The 20,466-nt window shown below is 47.0% G+C and overlaps 7 protein-coding genes across 7 annotated transcripts; 3 read left to right on the top strand and 4 right to left on the bottom strand.

Annotated features, from left to right (window-relative positions):
- Positions 1–2,740: 2,740 nt before the first annotated feature.
- N7483_002664 (uncharacterized protein) lies at positions 2,741–4,989 on the top strand (the record flags this gene model as incomplete). The annotated part of the gene is made up of 4 exons (XM_057086101.1): positions 2,741–3,023; positions 3,076–3,460; positions 3,505–4,435; positions 4,492–4,989. The coding sequence occupies 4 exons, from the start codon at positions 2,741–2,743 to the stop codon at positions 4,987–4,989; spliced, it is 2,097 nt and encodes a 698-aa protein (XP_056952250.1).
- Positions 4,990–5,137: 148 nt separating this feature from the next.
- On the bottom strand, positions 5,138–8,094 carry N7483_002665 (uncharacterized protein; the record flags this gene model as incomplete). Its single annotated transcript, XM_057086102.1, has 11 exons — positions 5,138–5,915; positions 5,979–6,217; positions 6,278–6,575; positions 6,635–6,850; positions 6,910–6,978; positions 7,026–7,204; positions 7,272–7,379; positions 7,448–7,524; positions 7,584–7,691; positions 7,758–7,850; positions 7,908–8,094. The coding sequence occupies 11 exons, from the start codon at positions 8,092–8,094 to the stop codon at positions 5,138–5,140; spliced, it is 2,352 nt and encodes a 783-aa protein (XP_056952251.1).
- A 1,211-nt stretch (positions 8,095–9,305) lies between these two features.
- N7483_002666 (DUF803 domain membrane protein) lies at positions 9,306–11,688 on the bottom strand (the record flags this gene model as incomplete). The annotated part of the gene is made up of 2 exons (XM_057086103.1): positions 9,306–10,810; positions 10,875–11,688. The coding sequence occupies 2 exons, from the start codon at positions 11,686–11,688 to the stop codon at positions 9,306–9,308; spliced, it is 2,319 nt and encodes a 772-aa protein (XP_056952252.1).
- Positions 11,689–12,610: 922 nt separating this feature from the next.
- N7483_002667 (WD40 repeat domain-containing protein) lies at positions 12,611–14,386 on the bottom strand (the record flags this gene model as incomplete). Its single annotated transcript, XM_057086104.1, has 1 exon — positions 12,611–14,386. The coding sequence occupies one exon, from the start codon at positions 14,384–14,386 to the stop codon at positions 12,611–12,613; it is 1,776 nt and encodes a 591-aa protein (XP_056952253.1).
- Positions 14,387–14,742: 356 nt separating this feature from the next.
- On the bottom strand, positions 14,743–16,240 carry N7483_002668 (proteasome regulatory particle base subunit RPT2; the record flags this gene model as incomplete). The annotated part of the gene is made up of 3 exons (XM_057086105.1): positions 14,743–14,996; positions 15,062–16,115; positions 16,193–16,240. 3 exons carry the CDS (start codon positions 16,238–16,240, stop codon positions 14,743–14,745), a joined length of 1,356 nt encoding a protein of 451 aa, XP_056952254.1.
- Positions 16,241–17,085: 845 nt separating this feature from the next.
- Positions 17,086–17,905, top strand: N7483_002669 (E2 ubiquitin-conjugating protein UBC1; the record flags this gene model as incomplete). Its single annotated transcript, XM_057086106.1, has 3 exons — positions 17,086–17,346; positions 17,408–17,682; positions 17,734–17,905. The coding sequence occupies 3 exons, from the start codon at positions 17,086–17,088 to the stop codon at positions 17,903–17,905; spliced, it is 708 nt and encodes a 235-aa protein (XP_056952255.1).
- Positions 17,906–18,852: 947 nt separating this feature from the next.
- Positions 18,853–20,206, top strand: N7483_002670 (TFIIH complex kinase subunit CCL1; the record flags this gene model as incomplete). Its single annotated transcript, XM_057086107.1, has 2 exons — positions 18,853–19,191; positions 19,262–20,206. The coding sequence occupies 2 exons, from the start codon at positions 18,853–18,855 to the stop codon at positions 20,204–20,206; spliced, it is 1,284 nt and encodes a 427-aa protein (XP_056952256.1).
- Between the last annotated feature and the right edge of the window lie 260 nt (positions 20,207–20,466).

A 20,466-nucleotide genomic window follows, 5' to 3' on the forward strand; every position in this document is an offset into this window, starting at 1 on the left:
GAGTCTCAGCTTTTCTTTCAACTTGAGCGTCCCTGGGGTCTTTCAATAGGGCTATTTTTGGTTAAGGGGCGTGTCATGGTGCCCCATTGATCTGATTACTTTCACACAATGGTGCATTCCAACATTTGAAAGTAATGAGAATATTTGAAATTGATTCGTGATTATAAAAACTTGAAACTCAGCCCTTGGGGCAACAAAGATCGTCACAGAAGCCCGGGCCTCTTGATATCACCGGCGATTGCTATTCTTGTGACTTCAATTTTGGGACTAAGAGCCACTTGAGCAGTGCCCAATTACAATGATGATGGCTGTGCTTCATTTAGAAGCAACACCCTCCCTTTTTGTGGGCCCCCTCTTTAAAAGTTACGAGACTCAAAGCTCACCTATTTGGAGCGTCCATCTTGGACAAAGTACCGCGGGCCGCTTCACGGGGCCATTCAAGCTAATTCGGGACAACAAAGAACAAGGTGGACCACCAGACGATCATGATCAACATTTGAACATTTCAAGGGATGTATCACAATGCCCAGGTGCCGAGTCAGGCTTTGATCACGCACCCATGGATGTTGGTACGAGGGATTCCACATGTAGTCATGTTTTTCGGAGTTCTATTCTCTACGGAGTAATAGATGTCAATCAGTATCAACTTGAGGCTTCTCGGCTCAATCTGCCAGAGATCTTTTTCTCCACATCAGCCTTGGAACTCCTGTCGATCCAAGATGTGCCAACGTGGATATGGAAATATGAATGATAAGAGTCTCGCCTTCGGATGTGACCGGGCCGCCCATGGACGTGGTCCACTGATGGGTATGCATCGTGACAAGTCCTCAAGGTCTTCAAATACATACTGAACATTTGAATACTTCATCAGAATGGAAATATCAACCGAGAGAGCAACATTTGAAGCTGGGGCAAGACTATGACAAAGGAGAGATCCCCCAAAGAGCTTACCCCGTATGTTGTAATACGTCAGATGGATTCGTCATAGCTCTTGCACATGGATACGTAACGTGGAGAAATTCATGCACTTGAGCGTGCGTCACTAGGGCTTCTCGCTTTTATCCCGGATGCATCGGCTTTTTATGTCTGTACCGGATCCGTACGGAGTACCCCTATGCCCGCTTATGACCCAGGCAAGGAGTTTCAAGTTAAGATATTAAGCACTACCTTTTAGTATAACTTATACATCAGCAGAGTTAAAATTTTTAGTGCCCGACTTGTGTACCTGAATAAACCTTAGATGGTCCAGTTATTACCAAATAAGGAAAATAAGGAGATCTAATAATAAACCGAAAAAAAAAGAACTTGAACACACGTCGAAACCCACAACATTCCGTGCCTAGAACTTTATTTTACTAGTAATTGCTTGGCTTCCAGTTGAAATATTCAAATGTTGCTCCAAGTATTCTGATACTCCCATTGAAAGAGGTTGAAGAAGCTCCAATGTCATAGAAAATTGATCCATGGTACTTTCAAGCCTCAAAACCTGTACCTGGAATTGGCACTGATTCGGTAACTTGTTGACTTTTAATAATCTTGGATGCGCCGGTACCAACCTTGGAAGACAAATCTGCATAGTTCTTGTGGGTCTCGCTAGAACCAACTTGGAAGCTTGAAAAGCCCATACATTGTATGCGCGGCTTCGCGTGGCCCGGAGATGACGCGGTCTCCAAGAGAATAGAAAAACCCACCAAATAGCGAGTCAAGCAAGAATTGGCAAGATTGAAACAGGATATAAACATGACGATCAATTGAGTAATTCTCTTTTTCCCCTGGCTAGAACCAAAGAATGGTTCGTAAGGCTATAGCTTGGCAGATCGATGCTCCTAGTAAAATTTCTTCACTTGGTCCGGGAGCAACGGAGCAACGAAATACGGATATTCGCATTGCAGATTCTGAGACTGAATATGACTCGGACGGAAATTAAGTTGAATTAAGTTGGAAATTCTTGCTGTTACCCACAATGCCACAAAGCAATGCAGATTAAGAGACTAGACGCTCTAAAGGAGAATCATACCCCTGGGTGATTTTTTGTAGTATGTATACTCTTGCGAGTCTATATAGAGCTATACTAGATCGGATCCAAATTGCACGAATAACGATGGAACTAAATCAAAAATCTATTTGTGGGCCATAGATGACCTCGGGAGTCTCTTCGTTCAATGTCAAGTGCTAATTTAGAGGTTGTTTTCACCAAGGACCCGCTATTGGATCCACCATAAGGCAAGACCATTACTTCTCATGGTCGAATATTTCGATTTGAGAAAAGTCTTTCCATGGGCACACAATTTTTTGTCTCTTTCAAGGGTCCAGCAGAGAGGAGATGTCTCAATTAATCAAAAGCTATATACCATTCTATTCTTGAATTTGACTAAGATATTTGTGCAAATCTTGGTTCCGTAAATTAGGTCTTAATGTTTCCAAGGATGCCCATAAGACATCAGGCACGTTTAGCCCCATCAAGATCTAGTTCTTGCTTCATGAGTCCAGATTTGCATTACGGAGTACACCTATTTCAAGGCAACATTTTCTATAGAGGCCCACAATGAAGCACAGGTCTTTCGGCAATTGCCAGTGGGCACTGGCATAGAAGGGACCTCGGGTCCATGCAAGTTTTTATAGCTTTACTTCCTACTTTCTTTCCACTACTGCATGTTAAGTCATTCTTTTTCCCGGTAAAAGTTCATTGCCATCCATTCTTTTATCCAGTCATTCGTTTATATACTTGAGGGAAGCCCTCATGTCTGAAAGGTACGATGTGCGCAGACATACAATGGTGGAGGATATTAGTGTCCCCAAGCACTTGCTCTCCACAGCGAAGTTCAATTCGCCATGGGAGTTGAAAAAGTGGGAGAAAACTCTCCCCGAGAATGATCGGGTTCGCTATCCCGATCTTCTGGCAGGGAATCAGAAGATAAATGGACGTCTTGGTCGTTCAGCCAGTCTCTCGGCTGTGAGAGCTCCAAGAAACCCTAGACAGCCTCCTGCCATTCGGCCACGCAGTAACCCTCCAGAGATGCAATGTATGTATCAACCCTTTTCAGAATCCTTGGGTATATCTAACTCAATGGTTAGTTTGGGATAATGATCGTCGACGACCTAATACTGGCCTGTTGACGCCTCCTCTTGAGTCTCCTAAAAAGCCTATAACACCAATCAAAGAGGCATTTCATCCCAGTCCACCATTGAGCTCGAACGGCTCGACCCTTGGTCATATTCGGAAGAGTAGCATGCACGATGTCTATGAAAAAGCCAAAGTGAGAGGTGTGGCACTTCAAAGGAAGTATTGGGTCCGACTATTGTTCGAAGGCAGTCTCTATACACTCTTTATTTTATTCATATATTTTGTCCTCATCGGCATGCCCTTATGGCGGGGTGCCGTTTGGTGGCTCTATTGGGTTATCAGCAACAAATTCGTCATCCAAGGAGGTTGGGCAATTCTACTTGGATTGGCTTTCCTGTGAGATTAGTCCCATTATACCTACTATACCACATGGGACCAAGTGCTAACATTCATTTCTTTCTTCCAGATACGCCTTCTGTCCCCTTCTCATTCTGTTCGAAAAAGACCCCCCCATCCGAGCCTGCAACTGTGACCGATCCTGAAAAGCAATTCGACAGCGCGAACAACACAGCTTTACTCATTCCTTGCTATAAATCCGCACAGATTATCGGACCAACACTCAGAGCAGCTGTAGAAATCTTCCCCGCCGAGAACATCTTCGTCATCGCCAATGGAAATTCTCAGACACCCCTCGATGATACAGAGGATGTCTGTCGTCCTTACGGAGTGAATCACCTCTGGGTGCCTATTGGTTCTAAAATTGTTGCACAGTTCGCTGGCTGTTACGCTGCAAAGGGATTTGAGAACGTCCTTCTCATTGACGACGATTGTGCACTTCCGCCAAATTTCCCAGTTGTCAGTGATCGGTTGAATGGAATGGTTAAGTGTGTTGGATATACGATCAAAAGTGTTGGTCCGAATTCGTCCAAGGGTACATACTGTCAACAAGCACAGGATCTCGAGTATAAAATGTCTGGTATCCAACGAGCCTTTTTTGGTATGTTGGGAAGTGCAACATTTCCTCATGGAGCTATTTCTTTGTGGAATACCGAGTTCCTGAAGCAAACATTTAGTGAGCATCCTGGATTCTCAGTTTCTGAAGACTGGTTCTTTGGTGATGCATGCCGTCGACTGGGAGGTCGTGTTACGATGTGTACATCTGTGTTTGTTGAAACCGAGACACCATCATCGGTCTTTTTCGCTAGTGGTGGTAGTCGAGGTGGGTTCGGAGAAATGACCGTCTTCAAGCAACGATTCAAGCGATGGAACTTTTTCTTCGTCATCGGAATGTACTACGATCTGAAATACATCTTTACGAGCTGGAAGCTCGGCTGGTGGGAGTTCGGAGCAAAGCTCTGCGTTTTCCAAGAGGTATGGCTCTCCCTAAACTCGAGTATAGGAGCTCAGTAACTGATATCTTGTAACAGGTGTACGAAACTCTCATTTATCTTCTCGCTCCATTCGTTCTCCCGATTTCATTCTACGTGCGCCCAAGTTTCTGCGGTATTCTCTTGGGTGCAACTATCGGCATGTACCTTGTCAACGTCATTCTCTTCAACGAGATCCATCTCCGACTGAAGAATGAGCGCATCGACTGGAAGGTGCTTATAATTTACTATACATTCTACAAAATCGCCTTGACGGTCGTCAATGTGGTCAGCTGCTACTGGTCACTATACAAGTACGCGCGATACTTCGCCAAGCGTCACCCGAAGGTTATCGAGGATGAGCTAGCTATTGGTGTCGTTCTGAGCCTTGAGCGTGATGTTGAGACACCGACACTTGAAGAGGATGTTGAGATTGCTTTCGGTGCCCAGAATCCAGATGCTAGTCGTGCATATAAAAGGTTGACATTGACCAAGGTTGAGGCTCCACCGTTGACTCGGATTGGTAGCCAGCAACTCGATTCCAGTTCATGGATCTGAGGTCATGGGCATGACCGTATATAATTTACAATTTAATGATACACAATAGAAGCACCTGGACAAGTGTTAAGCCTTCTTATTAGAAATAAATGTAGAATATAGTCTGACTATCTTTTCGTTATTGACTGTCAGTGATCTCTAACATCCATTATTCCACAGTAAAGGTGGTGTTTCCTCTGATATCCAAAGAGCTGCTTCCAACGAGCACATTGAATGCACCCGGCTCGACAACATACTTCATCTTACTGTTCCAAAGTCCGAGATCCTCAACATTGATAGGAATCTGTACTTTAACAGTCTGGCCGGCGGGGATGACAACCTTATCAAATCCCTTGAGCTGCCGATTCGGCACAACAACCGTCGCAATGACATCGGAGATGTAGACCTGAACAACCTCGGTCGCATTGCGAGTGGTATCGGTGTTTGTGACATCAACACTAACAGTGATAGTGTCGGTAGCCTTGACAGTGCTTTTATCAACGGTAACAGTACCGTATTCAAAGGTAGAGTAACTCTTGCCGTAGCCGAAGGGATACCACGGAAGGGGGTTACCGAGGACATATTGATGCCCAAAAACAAGGCTTCCGTTACCCTCCTGGTAACCGGAGTTCCAGATCGAACGACCTGAGTTCAGATAGTCGTAGTAGATGGGCAGATCTCCGACGAAATGCGGGAAACCAACGGATAATTTACCCGATGGGTTGTAGTCTCCGAAGAGCACATCGGCAAGGGCATTTCCTCCTTCTTCGGATGGATAGAATTGTTGCACGAGTGCTGAGGTACTATTAGAGAGCCAAGCGTCTGTGATAGGCTTGCCGCTGGATAGAACCACAACGGTAGGAACTCCAGTGTCGACAATGGCCTTAATCAAAGGCCCTTGGGCACCCACGAGGGCAAGGTTGTCTTCATCGACATCTTCGCCGGTACTGGTAGTCGTTTATATTAGTTTTCTTTTATTCGTACTTTATGGGCCATGAGACGATACTCACGTAGCATTCAATCCTTCCCATAGTTGAACTTGGTCGCGCGACCAGGTTCCTACAACAACGACAGCAACATCGGACTTCTTTGCTGCTTCGATGGCTTCATCAAAGCCAGACTCATCGTTACTCCAGCGTTCGCATCCTTGAGCGTAGTTGATTGTGGCATCGTCACCAACTGCAGCTTTGATACCATCCAGTGGAGTGACACCTCGGTACTGGCTTTGGTAAACGACGTAATCACCGTACTATAGATAGTCAGTAAGACACATAAACGATATAATGGTTCGATCAATGAGTCAACGAACATTCATGAATCCATAAGCCATAGGTCCAATGACAGCAATGCTTCCGGACTTCTTGAGAGGGAGTGTCTCATTGTGATTCTCGAGAAGAACGATTGACTCTTTATCCAGATCTCGAGCAACCTGCTTGTGCTCTGCCGTATTGATGAGCGAAGACCATTCGCTCTCTGGAGCAGCCGAATATGGGCTCTCGAATAAACCCATCTCAAATTTCACACGGAGAAGTCTCGTCACAGCGGCATTGACGAGGGACACATCAAGCTTGCCAGACTCAACCAGGGATGGAATCTTTTGGAAATTGCTATTTCGTTGTTAGTTTGAGAAATATCTTCGACCGGGGAGTTAAAATTCTTCTCTTACAAGGAACCACCTCCCATCTCAACGTCAATACCAGCGTCTAACATTTGTGTGGTCACGGAGTCCATGTCAATTGGATCTGCCTCGCACATCATGAAGTAACTGCACAGTCTGTCACTACCACCGGCGTCGGTCATGACAAAACCCTCGTATCCCCACTCCTCCTTTAGGATCTGGGTAAGAGTCAAATAGTTTGCAACCATTGGGACTCCATCATAACTACCAGAGTCAGTCTTCTGCAGCAACCAATATTTTGAATGGGTGGGAAAGAAACAAACCAAGAGTACGCAGCCATCACACCCCATACTCCAGCATCGATAATCGCCCGCTTGTATGAAGGGAGCCATCTGAGAATATTAGCAAATGGCCATCTTCATAGAGTGTTCAAACATACGTTGTACGCAATTCTCTTTCTCCGCCATGAACGGGACCAGTGTTCAAGCCTTGTTCGGGGTTACTGTAGGCCGCATAATGCTTGACCATGGCTGACACATTCTTGCTCTGAATACCCGTGACGTAACTATAAGCGATTTCTCCAGCTAGGAAGGGATCTTCGGCGAATGTTTCTTCGACCTATCGGAAGGATATGGGTTAGCATTGCACCTTTCATAAAAGGTTTCGAAGACATGAGCTTGCTTACACGACCATATCGAAGCTCACGAGCTAGATCAGCCTCTGGGGCGAACAGCTGGTTTGCTCCCAGAGCAGCAGCTTCTGTTCCAATAACTTCACCCATTTTCCGTACAAGCTGTGGTATGTTAGCTGTATGAATAGACATAAATCAATTACGCAAGAGGCAGGACAGAATATACTTACATCAGGATTCCAGGAGGACCCAATGCCAATGGGAGAATTAAAAATAGTAGCATTGCCAATCAAAAAGCCATGAAGACCTGTAATCAAACTGGTTAGCTTCAAGTTCTTCTCTTCGTCGTATAATCTATTTTCTCACCTTCACTTTGAACCAATGCCGGAATACCAAGAGTAGTATTCTGCATCAGATAATCCTGGCCTCTCTTTATATTCTCCGCGAGCCATTCCCACGAAATTGGGTAGCCCACTATAATCAGGATCACTTAGCATCCACCAACACACATATTCATAGCTCCATTGAAGAATTGCATACCATAGAACATGCCGGCCTTCTCCTCCATATTTGCTACCAACCCACTGTAATTGAATGCGCCGGAGGTATCGTTCAACCAATTCGTGACATCACCTAGAGACAGAGGGAATTAGAAAGCTGCGATGCTTGGGAGCTGCTGTCAGGTATTACCTTGCATCAGTTGGGCCATTTTCTCCTCAATTGTCATCCTTCCCAGTAAATCCTTGACTCTTTCTTCCACTGGTGCACTGGCATCCTTGTAGAGTGGTTTGCTCGATGAAGAAGCCGATGTACCAGAAACTAATGTCCCAAGCAGCTGCAAGAGCCCAAGGCTCTTGGAGAAATTTTTGATCAACATTTCGCAAACAGTTCAGAGTAGAGATCCAATGTTGAATGCACCAATTCCGAACCGTGTATCCAAGCAAGAATTGGAATTCTTTTCCCCCTAGCAGATCAATTGACGCACATCAAGGGGGCAGCTCGCTTTTTGATTAAAAAATCCACGCCGGAGATATACCGTTAATATCTATCTCCTCATTTCACCTGCGGGATAAATAACAAATTGACCACCCGATAAAGCAAAATCAGGCCGTGCGTACCCCGTCATTGTGGAACCGAGAGTACTAGATCGAGCATTGGCGTGGAATCTGTAGGTATTGGAGATCAAATTATCACGGGGCTATCTGCGTGCTGCAGGTTAATGATGGCTGAATGGATAAATCAGAGTATACAGACCACGCTAGGACTATAACGAGACGGAGGACGGTCCCCGCGTGGGGCATCATGCAAGGTTTTGTGGGGTTAGTATACTTCACAAGCCTCGGGGCCCGGCGGATTGTCCTATGTGTAGATTATTTCTCTTATGATATCCTGATATCGGGTAAATAGATTATATTGTGAGGGGAAGTGGCTAATGAGGAGAACCGAAGTTGTTCCGTAGGCCATGCACTGCATGTGCCAGTGTAAGCTCGAGGGTAGCTTGAGTACATTCGACACTGTGCAGCCTGACTACACATGTGCACATACTGCGACATGCATATTGTGGGCGTAGTCAATAGTTGATATCTTTTTCCACCAATTAATTCATTCTCCATGCTGCCAAGGTGCATTGTACTTCTGGCTGATGGCTGAAACATGCAAGAGAATAAAAATTTATCCCCTCAATACTGCCAAGGACTCAATGGAAAATGGTATTTTCTTGTAGATTGAAGATTAATTCGGTTAAAGGAGATGTAGGATTGTACAAAAGATGAGGGATGAGGCCGCATAAAACCCACGATGCAAACCCGCCTGGTATGAAACAGAAAAAAAGTGAGAGAATAGACAGAGAAAGATATTAAATGCTGAGCCATGAAAAGAAAGAGCTTGAAGGATATACCCCGCAAAATGCAATGCTGATTACAACCCAGGTATTATGCCACGAAAAGATAGAAGAAAGATCGAATGAAGAGAAAAGGGAAAGCCAAGGATGAGGCTGCATGGTGTATGTATACTGTGAGTGACCCAGCCACTCTAAATGTACGATTTGGAGATAATTGAGGTACGATAAGCCCCTTGATGCGATTATGATCACGATTCGGCAGCAGTGGAGCTATCTGTCTTAGACGCATCGGCAGACGTTGTCGCGGCATTCTGCGGCGTGGCAGTTCCTTGAGTCGCCGCACCACTATCAATGGTCTCAGTCTGGGTTGTATTCCTTAATGCGCCGCCTAGCCACGCGAGGCCACCACTCCATGAGTCGCTGAAGCTGCGGAGACGTGTAGTCTCCTCGTTTGATTTTTGGGTAGGCGGATTGTAGATTTCGGTAGCGAGCGCAGGAGTTGAACGGCCTCCCTCTGCTGGAGGGGTAGCCAGATCTGTGGCAGACTGGAGTCGTGCCGTAGCGAGCGTGAGTGAAGTATCATTATCATGGGATTCACCAAGCGGACCGACATCTCCTTCCTGGTCGCGATATGGACTGTCACCGAAAGCACCTTCCAGTGGTCTCCGACGGGCTGCTCTTCGTCGAGAGCGGTCTTTGAAAGGGCTTCCCTCTCCACGCAGGAGAGAGTCTGCCACAACAGCACTGAATCCACCTGAGAGTGTAGGAAGGATGGGGCCAGGTGAGAATCGATGTGATATGGAGTTACGCAGAACGCGCCGGGTAGGTGTTTCGGCACTCGTGTGAGCTCTTCCACCAAGTAACGGCGCACCACCCACGACAGGTGTAGAAGCCCTTCGAGCATTGGGGGAATTGGTAGCTGGTGAGCCCTCTTCGATGCCTGGAGCTGAAGGAAATCGCAAGAGTACTGTTGACTCTGTAAGGTTACCCTGAGTCGGCGGGGTGATGGGTCGAAGCGTTTCAGGATCTGATTTAGTAGAAGCAACAGTCTCGTCACAGAACTCTGCCCATGGATTTGACATACGAGAAGCAGGCCGCAATGGTGAACTGTGATCGAATAATGGTCCTGATATAGCCGAATCGGCCGCCAAGGAGCCATTTAGTGAGGATGGTGCTACAGAAAGAGCACCGCGAGGGGTGACCTCATCATCGTCGACCCCATCAATACCATGACTCAGAAGAGAGCCTGGAGGCGATGTTGTTTCTTCGTGGCCAATCTCAGGGACCTGCACATTCTTCGCTGCTCTTAGAGACTGGTTCGGGGGAGATAAATCAACCCGGTCTTGATATCTTTCACCATCCAACAAGCCAATGGCTTCTTCCTCGTCCTCTGTGGAAAATGTAGACTCATCATCTGATCGAACTCTACCACTCGTAATGAAGTAAACTCCGAGGAAGGTCATGAAGCAACCTCCCACAAATTTCCCTGCGCGAGCAGCTGACATGGAGTTGAAATCCCGATACAGCACTGCACTTCCAATGATCACAGAGAGGGTGAATAGTACAAATTGAGTTGGAATCACCTGTGTGGAATCGAAGCGTTGCAAAGCACGATTGATATAACGGATTTGCATCACCGCGCTGAAAACAAGAACGAAAACAAGCAGGTATGTAATGGGAAATGTGATAACGTGCCAAAGAGTGAATGACAGCAGCGAAGAAACACCTTTAGTAGACAACGCGGTATATCCACCTATTTTATCATGTTAGTAGTAGATCATTGCAATTTTTGAATAGTGACAGGGTTGTAGACTTACCGAACAGCGCCACGAGACCGACATCAATCAGGATCGACCGTGGACCATACACATAGCTTCCCCACATGAGACCGAGGATCAGAGCAGACGTCAACCCCAGATAAAGCTCGAACTCCCACGTAGTGATCATGGCCCAAATTTCATCAGGGCCCAGCTTCTCTTCGGATGACTTAGCGCTCAGAACAACCACCACAGCACCAGCGACGGAGATAAGTACACCCCATAAATCCCGACCCCGGAACTTCTCCTTGAGCAAGCAAGGCGCAATAATGCAATTCGAGATCAAGGCCACAACACCAAGAGGCGAAACAATCGATGCGGGAGCGAATCCATACGCCATGAAGTTTCCTGTTTCACCGAGGCACATGAGGATAATTCCAACCCACCAGTATGGTGACCGAAGATACGACTTGCGATCACTTAGTTCGTCCACACTTTCCGGACGAGCAGTCCGGTCAGATGTAAAGGAAGCGTGCATACTCTCTGATGATTGACCTTCATCTCGGCTAGGAATAGGTGCTTGGTCCTCATTTTCCTCGTCACGATAAGCCTCGAAGTGTTGATGATTGCCGTTCTGCCTGCCCTGTGGCGGTAGTCGCCCCCGAGCACCATCTTCTCCCACTGAACCGTATTGACCAGAAGCCTCAGCACTAGAATCTGACCGTCTCCATCCGTCTTCTTTATGTAGCTTATCGAGCTCATATTCGCGGGCGATCCGAATGTGCGCGTATCGCTGGATATTGAGGGCCAAAGATATCAGGACATTGCCAATCAAAGCAGTCACAATACCGATCAGTGAAGACCACTGATGCATTTCCCCTTCATTTTCGCCATCGAAAAGAAATAATAATGATGTAAAGAGGGAGGGCGCAAAAGTGGGATGCGGCGTGGAGGCGTGGAGATACGGGGTAACTGTGGACGGCGCGATAGTGGCAGACCCGTAAGAGCCCACTCCTAAGGGCCGCTGTGAATAGTCCATCTAGGCGTGTGGGGTGACCAAAACCAAAAACCAAAAACCGTAAGGAGGCGAGATACTCGAATCTGAATTCCTCTACCGATATGGTGAATATCGGGGTACCGACCGAAAGTCCGAAGTCACAGTTGAAGCCGCTCCAAATGGATTATTGATTCAAATCAGCCCGTCAATAACGAAAACGCATATCAAGTCGCAAATGACAGCATTTCGGTTGACGCAAATGGGAATTTCCCACGACTGCCAGCGCTGACAGTATCTCCTGTATGTTGCTGGGAGCTTTGTTAGAGGTTAGGAGAGATAAGTCTAAACCTTGGAAGCGGAGAGATATGCTCATGTCAGCAACGGGCTTACTCCTTACTCTAGACTTCGAGACTAGAACAAAATCCGGGAACTAAATGTCCCTAGTAAAACAACTCTCAAATGGGTGTTGACGAATCTATGCGAGGTCAAGGCCAAAACTCATGTGGAGTTGTTCATTCTATTGGTGGTTCGGACGGGCCCAAGTCGTCTAGCGGTGATCGAGCGGCTACTGAAGTCTTGGGAGGACGTCATACAGCATATCGAAAGAGGGGGCCAACATTCTTGAAATGCAAGGAGAAGAGCCATGCACACATTTCCTGATAATAATTTAAAGGGTAATAGATTTTTAAATGAACAGAAGATAACAGGATGTCATGAAATGGACTTTAATATTGATTGTATCCAATCGACAGATGCAGACGAACTATATTACAGGGGACCAATTTTGGGTCTTAACATCTTATCTTCGGAATTTCTTCTTCTGTGGGCCCTTATCCTCCTCTTCATCACTCAACTCTGCGTAAATTGCGTTGGGCTGGGTCTCCTTATATGCCCTGGTGAAGATCGGGTCTTTCTCGGCCTTCTCTGCATACTTCAATAGAGCCTCGCGAGGATCTTCGTCTCGCATGGAACTGAGCGGAATGCTTTCTCGGATATGTTTCTCATCAGGCTGATTCTTCCCAAATGGCGTCACAGCAGGCATGTGAGGTCGACGAGGATCGCGCGAACGACCAGACGCCGTGAGGCCCACAGTAGGATGACGAGCAGACCAGGTCGCCGATGTATATTGGGGAACGCCATTAGATCCAACAACCACAGAGTCACCAGAAAGTCCACTGGTTAGATCCGTAGTAAGTGTAGCATTATCATCCACGTGTCGACGTTTGGGTGCCTTGGACATGACCAAAGCCGCACCCTTAGTGGACATCGTGGGGTTGTAGAGCACATGCGTTTCCGCATTAGCAGACCCAGTGATAATCTGATTGAGCTTTTCGTGCCACAGAACCGTGATGAGGGCCGAGCCAGGTGTGACGGGAGTGACAAGCTCAGGTTTCAGAGTGGCCGGGTTGAGGATATGCAAATGGCCAGTTTCCGAGCCCACAATGATATTCGCAGATGTTGGGGAGAACTGAATATTTGATGTCGGGAATCGAGCAGATGTAGAGGTATGCGACACGGTTGTAATCGGTGTCTTGAACTTTCTGGTATCCCAGAGCTTAATAGTATCGTCTCCGCCTCTGCTGATAACAAGTCGTCCGTCGGCACTGATATCCAGTCCACTAGTCCATGTGTCTCGAGTATGAGCCTCACGGACTTCGGCGCTAGGACGATGGAATGGCCCATTGCCACTCCACATTGTCAAGCTACCATCAAGAGCGGCAGTAACCAAGACATTGGATCCACCTTGCTTTGGTGAGCCCCAGGCAACGGCTGTCATCTTCGTCCGGCCAGCAGACCCAGCGACTTTCGATTTGTGCATTATCACTTCTTTTTGCGAGCGGCCCACGTTAGCATCCCAGATACGCACAGTGCTATCTGATCCAGCAGTAGCACAGAGATTGTAGTCTGAGGGACACCAAACTCCACTAGTCACCTCTGCAATGTGTCCCTTGGTATTGTTGAGGTCGCGCAAATACATATCACCCTTAACGAATTCCGTCAATGTCTCGCCATCTCGACTCAGGATTCGGGGTTGTGCAGTCGCGGGAATAACGAGGACGTGGCTGGGCGACAATGGGTTGAATGCAGCATAGTGGATAGCATGTGTATCTTGGGAGGCAGAGCCCTTCTTCACTGACGGATCGACTGATTTGAAAGCGCGAATTGTAGATGGTGTCATAGAAGCAAAGTCGTGAAGTTTCAATGTGCAGTCGGTAGAGCCTGTTATTAGTCGGGCTCCGGAAGGATCCAGTGTCATAGTCGTCACTGCGCGCTCATGGGTCTTGAGGACCATTTCATGCGAGACAGGAAACTCATCCTCGTCGTCAGAATCCTCCGAGTCATCGTCATCGTCAGAGTAGTGATCGCTATCATTGGGTTCTTGGGCTCTTTGCTCTGGTTTGGTTTCGGGGAGCGCGGTCACTTGTTGCGCCTCACTATCTGTAGGTGGCTTCTGGGCAACAACCTTTGCTCTTTTGGACCGGTTGATCTGAGACTCAACATCAACCGCCGCCTCCTGCTTTCCAAACCCGGAAGGGAAGAACTTTTTGAATGCTTCTTCGTCAAATTCGTCCATTTTGTTGAGGTTTGAGGAATTGACTTGACGCAAGTTCTGATTCTTGATTCTAATCCGATAAGAACGAGCTTGTTTGCAATGTTTGCAGCCGGCTGATCACTGAGATGTGGATAGTGTCCACCACAGTCAGCCCTGGATATTGTACTACGTTGACTTCAATAAATCAAAATACTAATTTGCTGAAGTTAAGTCGTTCATGATAAAAAGATACTACGAGTAAAAGATGGTTTCGATGATTGATACCATTCCTCCATAAATTCGAATGCGGTCCATTAAAATACACAGCTCGATGCTCTAAAAGCATTCCACCACGCATGTCGGCAGATTATAGCCCTTACTGGAGCATGGGTCAGCGCTTACAAGTACAATCCTTCCACTGGGCCACCATCTTGCTTCGTCTTCATGATGCGCTCACGAGCAGCACGGAAGTCTTCCATCTGCACCCTCATACGGCGCTCTCTCAAAGCCATGAGACCAGCCTCAGTGCAAATAGCACGGATGTCGGCACCAGACAAATCATCCTTCTGGTTGATGAACTCATCCAGATCCACATCGTCACCCAGAGACATCTTGGAGGTGTGCAGGGTGAAAATCTTCTTCTTGGTGTTTTCTAATATTCGGTTAGAACAGGTATTCCATAGATATTACCAACATCATAATCGGGGAGCAACTTACGGTCAGGGTTCTCAAAGAGAATCTTACGATCGATACGACCCGGTCGAATCAGAGCAGGATCCAGAGTCTCAATCTTGTTGGTCGCCATAATAACCTTAACGTCGCCACGATCGTCGAAACCATCCAGCTGGTTAAGCAATTCAAGCATAGTCCGCTGAATTTCTCGCTCACCACCAGAAGTTGAGTCATATCGCTTTGTACCGATAGCGTCAATCTCATCAATGAAGACAATAGATGGAGCATGCTCAGCAGCAACTTGGAAAATTTGACGGACCAACCGTGGTCCATCACCAAGGTACTTCTGAATCAGCTCACTTCCAACGATACGGAGGAAAGTGGCACTGGTCTGATTGGCGACGGCCTTGGCCAAAAGGGTCTTTCCGGTACCAGGGGCACCATACAGAATGACACCCTTAGGTGGTTTGATACCCATCTCCTCGTACAACTCGGGGTGTAGTAATGGCAACTCCACGGACTCACGCACTTCCTGAATCTGGGACTCCAGACCACCAATATCGGCATATGACTCAGTGGGGGCTTTATCTAACTTCATCACTGACACAAGCGGGTCCGATTCCTCAGTCAAAACACCAACGACTGATACTGACTTGTGATGCAAAAGAATGCTAGCGCCAGGCTCGAGAAGATCCTTGTCAACAAATGACATGATAGAAACGTAGTACTCGGGGCCAGTGGCGCTAGAAACGATGGCATGGTCGTCGTCAATCAACTCCTCAAGGTTACCCACTCCCATTGGGCTACCTCGCATGTCATCGACTCGACTTCGCTCATCCGCATTCCGATCCGTCACATCCAAGTCACCTTGGCTAGCAGGACCCTGACTTGCTTGGGCCTTAGACTTGCGCATTCGCTCCATGTTCTCGACGTATTCCTCCTCTAACAACAAGTGGTCATGAACTCGCTGCATTCGAAGATATCGGAGCTTGCATCGTGAAGTCGGGTAAATGTCTGGTAGCTTGGCGGCTGTGCTAGGACCGGCAGCCTTGCGCTTCTTCTTTCCAATGCGAGTGGTCGGGGTGGAGGAGGCTCGTATCTGGGCTTGTCCTTCTGCTATGTCAAGTCGTTAGAGAGGGTCGGGTGAAGGGACTGATACCAACCAGAAAAGCGTACCTTCTTATCCTTATCATCGCGTCCATCACCACCTGGGCCACCGCCCATGTTCGACTGCTGGTTACCCTGTTTGATGACTTGTCAGCTGGGGCGAACAGAACCGGCGGGTAGACAGGGTGACCAACCATGTTTGTAATCCAGCAAGAAGAACGCTGTTAAGGATTTGAATGGAAATCTGCAGATACTATGGTATTTGACGATGATCCAAGCTCTGTAAAGCGAGATCGAGATGAATGTAGAGGATTGGGAAAGATGGGCTGTCAATGCAGTTGCGTGTCACAGCTTCGGGGGTCCGAGAGAGCTGGAAGCTGTTGCCATATTCACGTGATCTGTGATGCCTTAGGCATCAGATTGCCCTGCGTCATTGATGCCTTGGCGCCTTATTAACCTTGCCCGCAATCCCCGGCGCTAAATGTTCAACATCGGGAGGAAACAGGTCAATTATTCGAATTCGGACTAAAATATATACCGTTTACAAGTTCCTGCAGATTTTCTATCATTCCAATCGAGTACCTGGGATTTACTGAATTCAAGCGGAGTTTTCTGGAAGCTGTAAGTAGAACTGATCTCCCTTCATAGTTCCCCTCCATTGGTAAGGCTGTTCGGATTTCCCGCCGTATCTTCGCAGTCTTAGCTAGGAAACAAATGGATTAAGCTGTATAAAGCTAAATGGGGACTTGTTTTTGGAAATTTTAAGCGAATTTGTATTGACTCTATATTATGCAGGTTCTAAACCCTTCGGTCTGAACCCGATCCTCGATCCCTTGGACTTTCCTACAGTAGCTTAGCATAAGCTCATCTATCCCTCGTCAACAACACAATCCGCTGCTTCGACCTGATATTTTCGCTCCTCCATTACCAAAATAACTTTGGTTAAAGGAATACATCTCGCCATGGCTGGTAATCGAATGCGCCGAATTGGCAAGGAGATGGCCGACATTCATGCCGACACCAAGTCCCAGATCACGGCGGTCCCTGTGAACGACCAAGAAGATATCACACATCTGCGGGGGTCATTTCCAGGTCCCCCGGGTACTCCATATGAGGGAGGCACCTATAATGTCGATATCAAGATCCCAACCGATTACCCTTTTAGGCCCCCAGTCATGAAATTCGAGACCAAGGTTTGGCACCCGAATGTCAGCAGCCAGACAGTAAGACAAACACGAATGACGCCATTCTTCCTCAAAAGTGAAACTCACCATGTATCTGTAGGGTGCTATATGTCTTGACACTCTTTCAAGCGCGTGGTCGCCAGTTCTGACCATCAAATCTGCGCTTCTTTCCCTGCAATCCTTGCTCAGCACACCCGAACCAAAAGATCCACAAGATGCGGAAGTGGCCAACATGCTCCTGAGGGCACCTAAGGAGTTTGAGCGTGTTGCACGACAATGGGCCGTGGCATATGCAGGTGCTCCTGAGGGCGGTGCTGGAGCTGGCAGTGTAGATCATCAAGATGCAGCGAAGACTGCCTATGACGACCTGGCTCAGTAAGTAGTTCGTCACATACTTGCTTGGGTGCTATTTACTAACATAATCAGGTATGACGGATACAATCGAGACTTGGTCGATCGCTTCGGCGGTATGGGCTTTGATATAGCACGCGTTGTGGCAGCTTTCCGAGACGTTGGAATTGAACGAAACGGTGGCATGGATCATGAACTCTCGGAAGGTCAAATGGGTGACGTTACAACTCGTTTACTTGGAGAATAGTTTTACATATCTGGACCGCTGATTCAGCATACCATGTTTGTTTATACTTACGTGCAAATGAATGATACACTTAGAAGACAAACTCTGGCCCGCGTCATCGAAATCGATCCCATTCGATCAATCAATGATTGATCCTGCATTTCATTCGAAACATCCATGGATTTTGAACGACATCCTTGTTCAGCTAGAGATGGTGGTAGTACTTCAACATTTTGGGCATCTCTAGGAATCGGAGTCAATTGCATTTCAACTTGAACATTTGAACATTTGAACTTAAGTATATATGCACTAGCGCTACTAGTACTAGTAACTTGAACACTAGTAATACTAGTAATTCAAGTTGAACTTGAAGTTTGAACAATGATCTTCAATTTTTCCTCATAGAACGTGCTATTGTATATCAAGTATCTGGTACTACATATGTAGTAATTTTCAGGGCATCAAATTATCAAAATAAACTTGAACTTGAAGCAGAGATGCAGCTCTTAAATACCGAGTAGTACGATGCCGGGATGGATGTATAAGTGGAAAATAGTATCCCCAGTTAACATTGAATGAATCGTGATTTAACCTCCTTGGTTCATATTTTTTTTTGTTTCGATTCCCTTTGTCATATCTTTGTTAGTCTACTCCATTTTTCTCATCATTGATATTTTGACTATCTATTCACTCTCATACATTCACTGCCCTGTGCTCAGGTGGTTATCATTGCTGATAAGAAAGCTTCCCCTAGCACTTAATCACTTTCTCCACCTTACGACTCTCCAACTTGAACTTCTTTTTTTTTTTGGAACCGCCGGCGGCCACAGAATTTCGACTTTCATCGCGCTTGAGTTCTTGTCAATCTCTATAACTATAGACACAGTCATCTGGTACCCATTTCGTGCCTACTACGCCCTTTCTCACTTGCTACAGCCCAAACAGACGAAGTGTGAACTACGGGCAAAATGATTGAAGATGACATTTACCGGACCTCATCACAATTCCGACTATGGTCCTATACCGAAGCTTCCCTCAAAGAGCTTCGCGCCAAGACCAATGCGATTGCCAGCGAGCGTGCTCGAGCTGCGATACGGCGGGCGCCTTCAGCCCAGCCATCCACCACGTCCTCCGCGGCGGGGACACCGCAGCCAGGGAGTGACGGGGAGACCAAGAAAACAGAGGAAAAGGCAAAGGCAATTGACTGTTTGACACCGGAAGAAGAGCTTGTCTTTGTTCGATACTATTGCGAGAAAACACTGGAGCTGGGCGAGACATACAAACCACCACTACCAACGATGGTCCGAGTAAGTCCAGGACCCAAGTGACGCATAGAAGCATTGGCTCTAGATCTAACAAGCTCAATTTTCGGAACAGGCGACTGCAATTCAATATCTCCGCCGATTTTATCTTACCAATTCCCCTATGACCCATCATCCAAAATCCATCATGGCCTGCGCACTCTTTCTCGCTACAAAGACAGACAACTACTACATGTCTCTTCAACAATTCGCCGAGGGCATCCCAGGAAACACATCGGCAGAGGAGGTCATTTCACCCGAATTCCTCATCATGCAAGGCCTGCGCTTCACCTTTGACGTTAGACACCCATTCCGCGGCCTAGAAGGCGGCATCATGGAACTCTCAGCGATCGCCCAAGGACAAGCTCCTCCAGCACCACATATCCCAAATAAATCACCCCAGCAACTCCTACAACAACTTCAATCCATTGCGCCTCCCCCAGTTGCTTGTTCCTCGATCGCAGACCGTATCGCCCGTGCCCACGGCACAACTCGCGAAACACTCAAATGCGCCGCCCAGATGACGGACGCTTACTTCCTCTACACACCTTCCCAGATATGGCTCTCTGCTTTCCTTCTCGCTGATCGACCACTCGCTGAATTCTACCTTGACACTAAACTTGGTGGTCCACTTACGCAAACTACCAATACAGACCAATCTGATCTGCAGAACCCGCTCTACGAACTGCGCGTAAAACTACTCAATGTTCTGACTGAATGTTCTGCACTCCTCCACTCATATACTCCGCTTTCCGAAGATCCAGATCAGATGAAGGATTTGAAACGCATTGCGAAGAAGTTGTTCTATTGCCAGAACCCCGAGGGGAAGAGTACGAAGCGGGATTCTGCTCAGTCGCAGGCCGTTGCAGCAGCAGCAGCTACCGACTCGGGACAGGTTACGTCGGAGAGTGAATCAGAGCGATTAGCGAAGAAGCGGAAGCTGGAGCAGGAGCAAAAGTTAAAAACTAATGGTTCGGATATTTTTGGTCCTGAGTTGGTTGCTGATCGAACTAAGCAGTGATTTCTAATGTTGTTCTAAGCGACCATTCTAAAAACCTGAGCACTTGAAGTATCAAAAAATTTCCTTACATAGTATGAGAACGATTCAGATATCCTGATGAGACTAGTATTCAAACTCAAATAAGAAACTTTGGAATGACTTGAATCTACATATAGTACTGCACCCTTGCCAGTGTATGCACATGCTTAGAAGCTCAGAATGCTATGTTCGAACTAGCACTGATTCTATTTTTCGAGATCTGGGATATTGAAGAAAACTAC

This window comes from Penicillium malachiteum (genome assembly GCF_028827825.1).
Source record: "Penicillium malachiteum strain IBT 17515 chromosome Unknown utg000001l:1.0-8184562.0:1.0-8186909.0, whole genome shotgun sequence".
Classification (NCBI taxonomy): domain Eukaryota; kingdom Fungi; phylum Ascomycota; class Eurotiomycetes; order Eurotiales; family Aspergillaceae; genus Penicillium; species Penicillium malachiteum.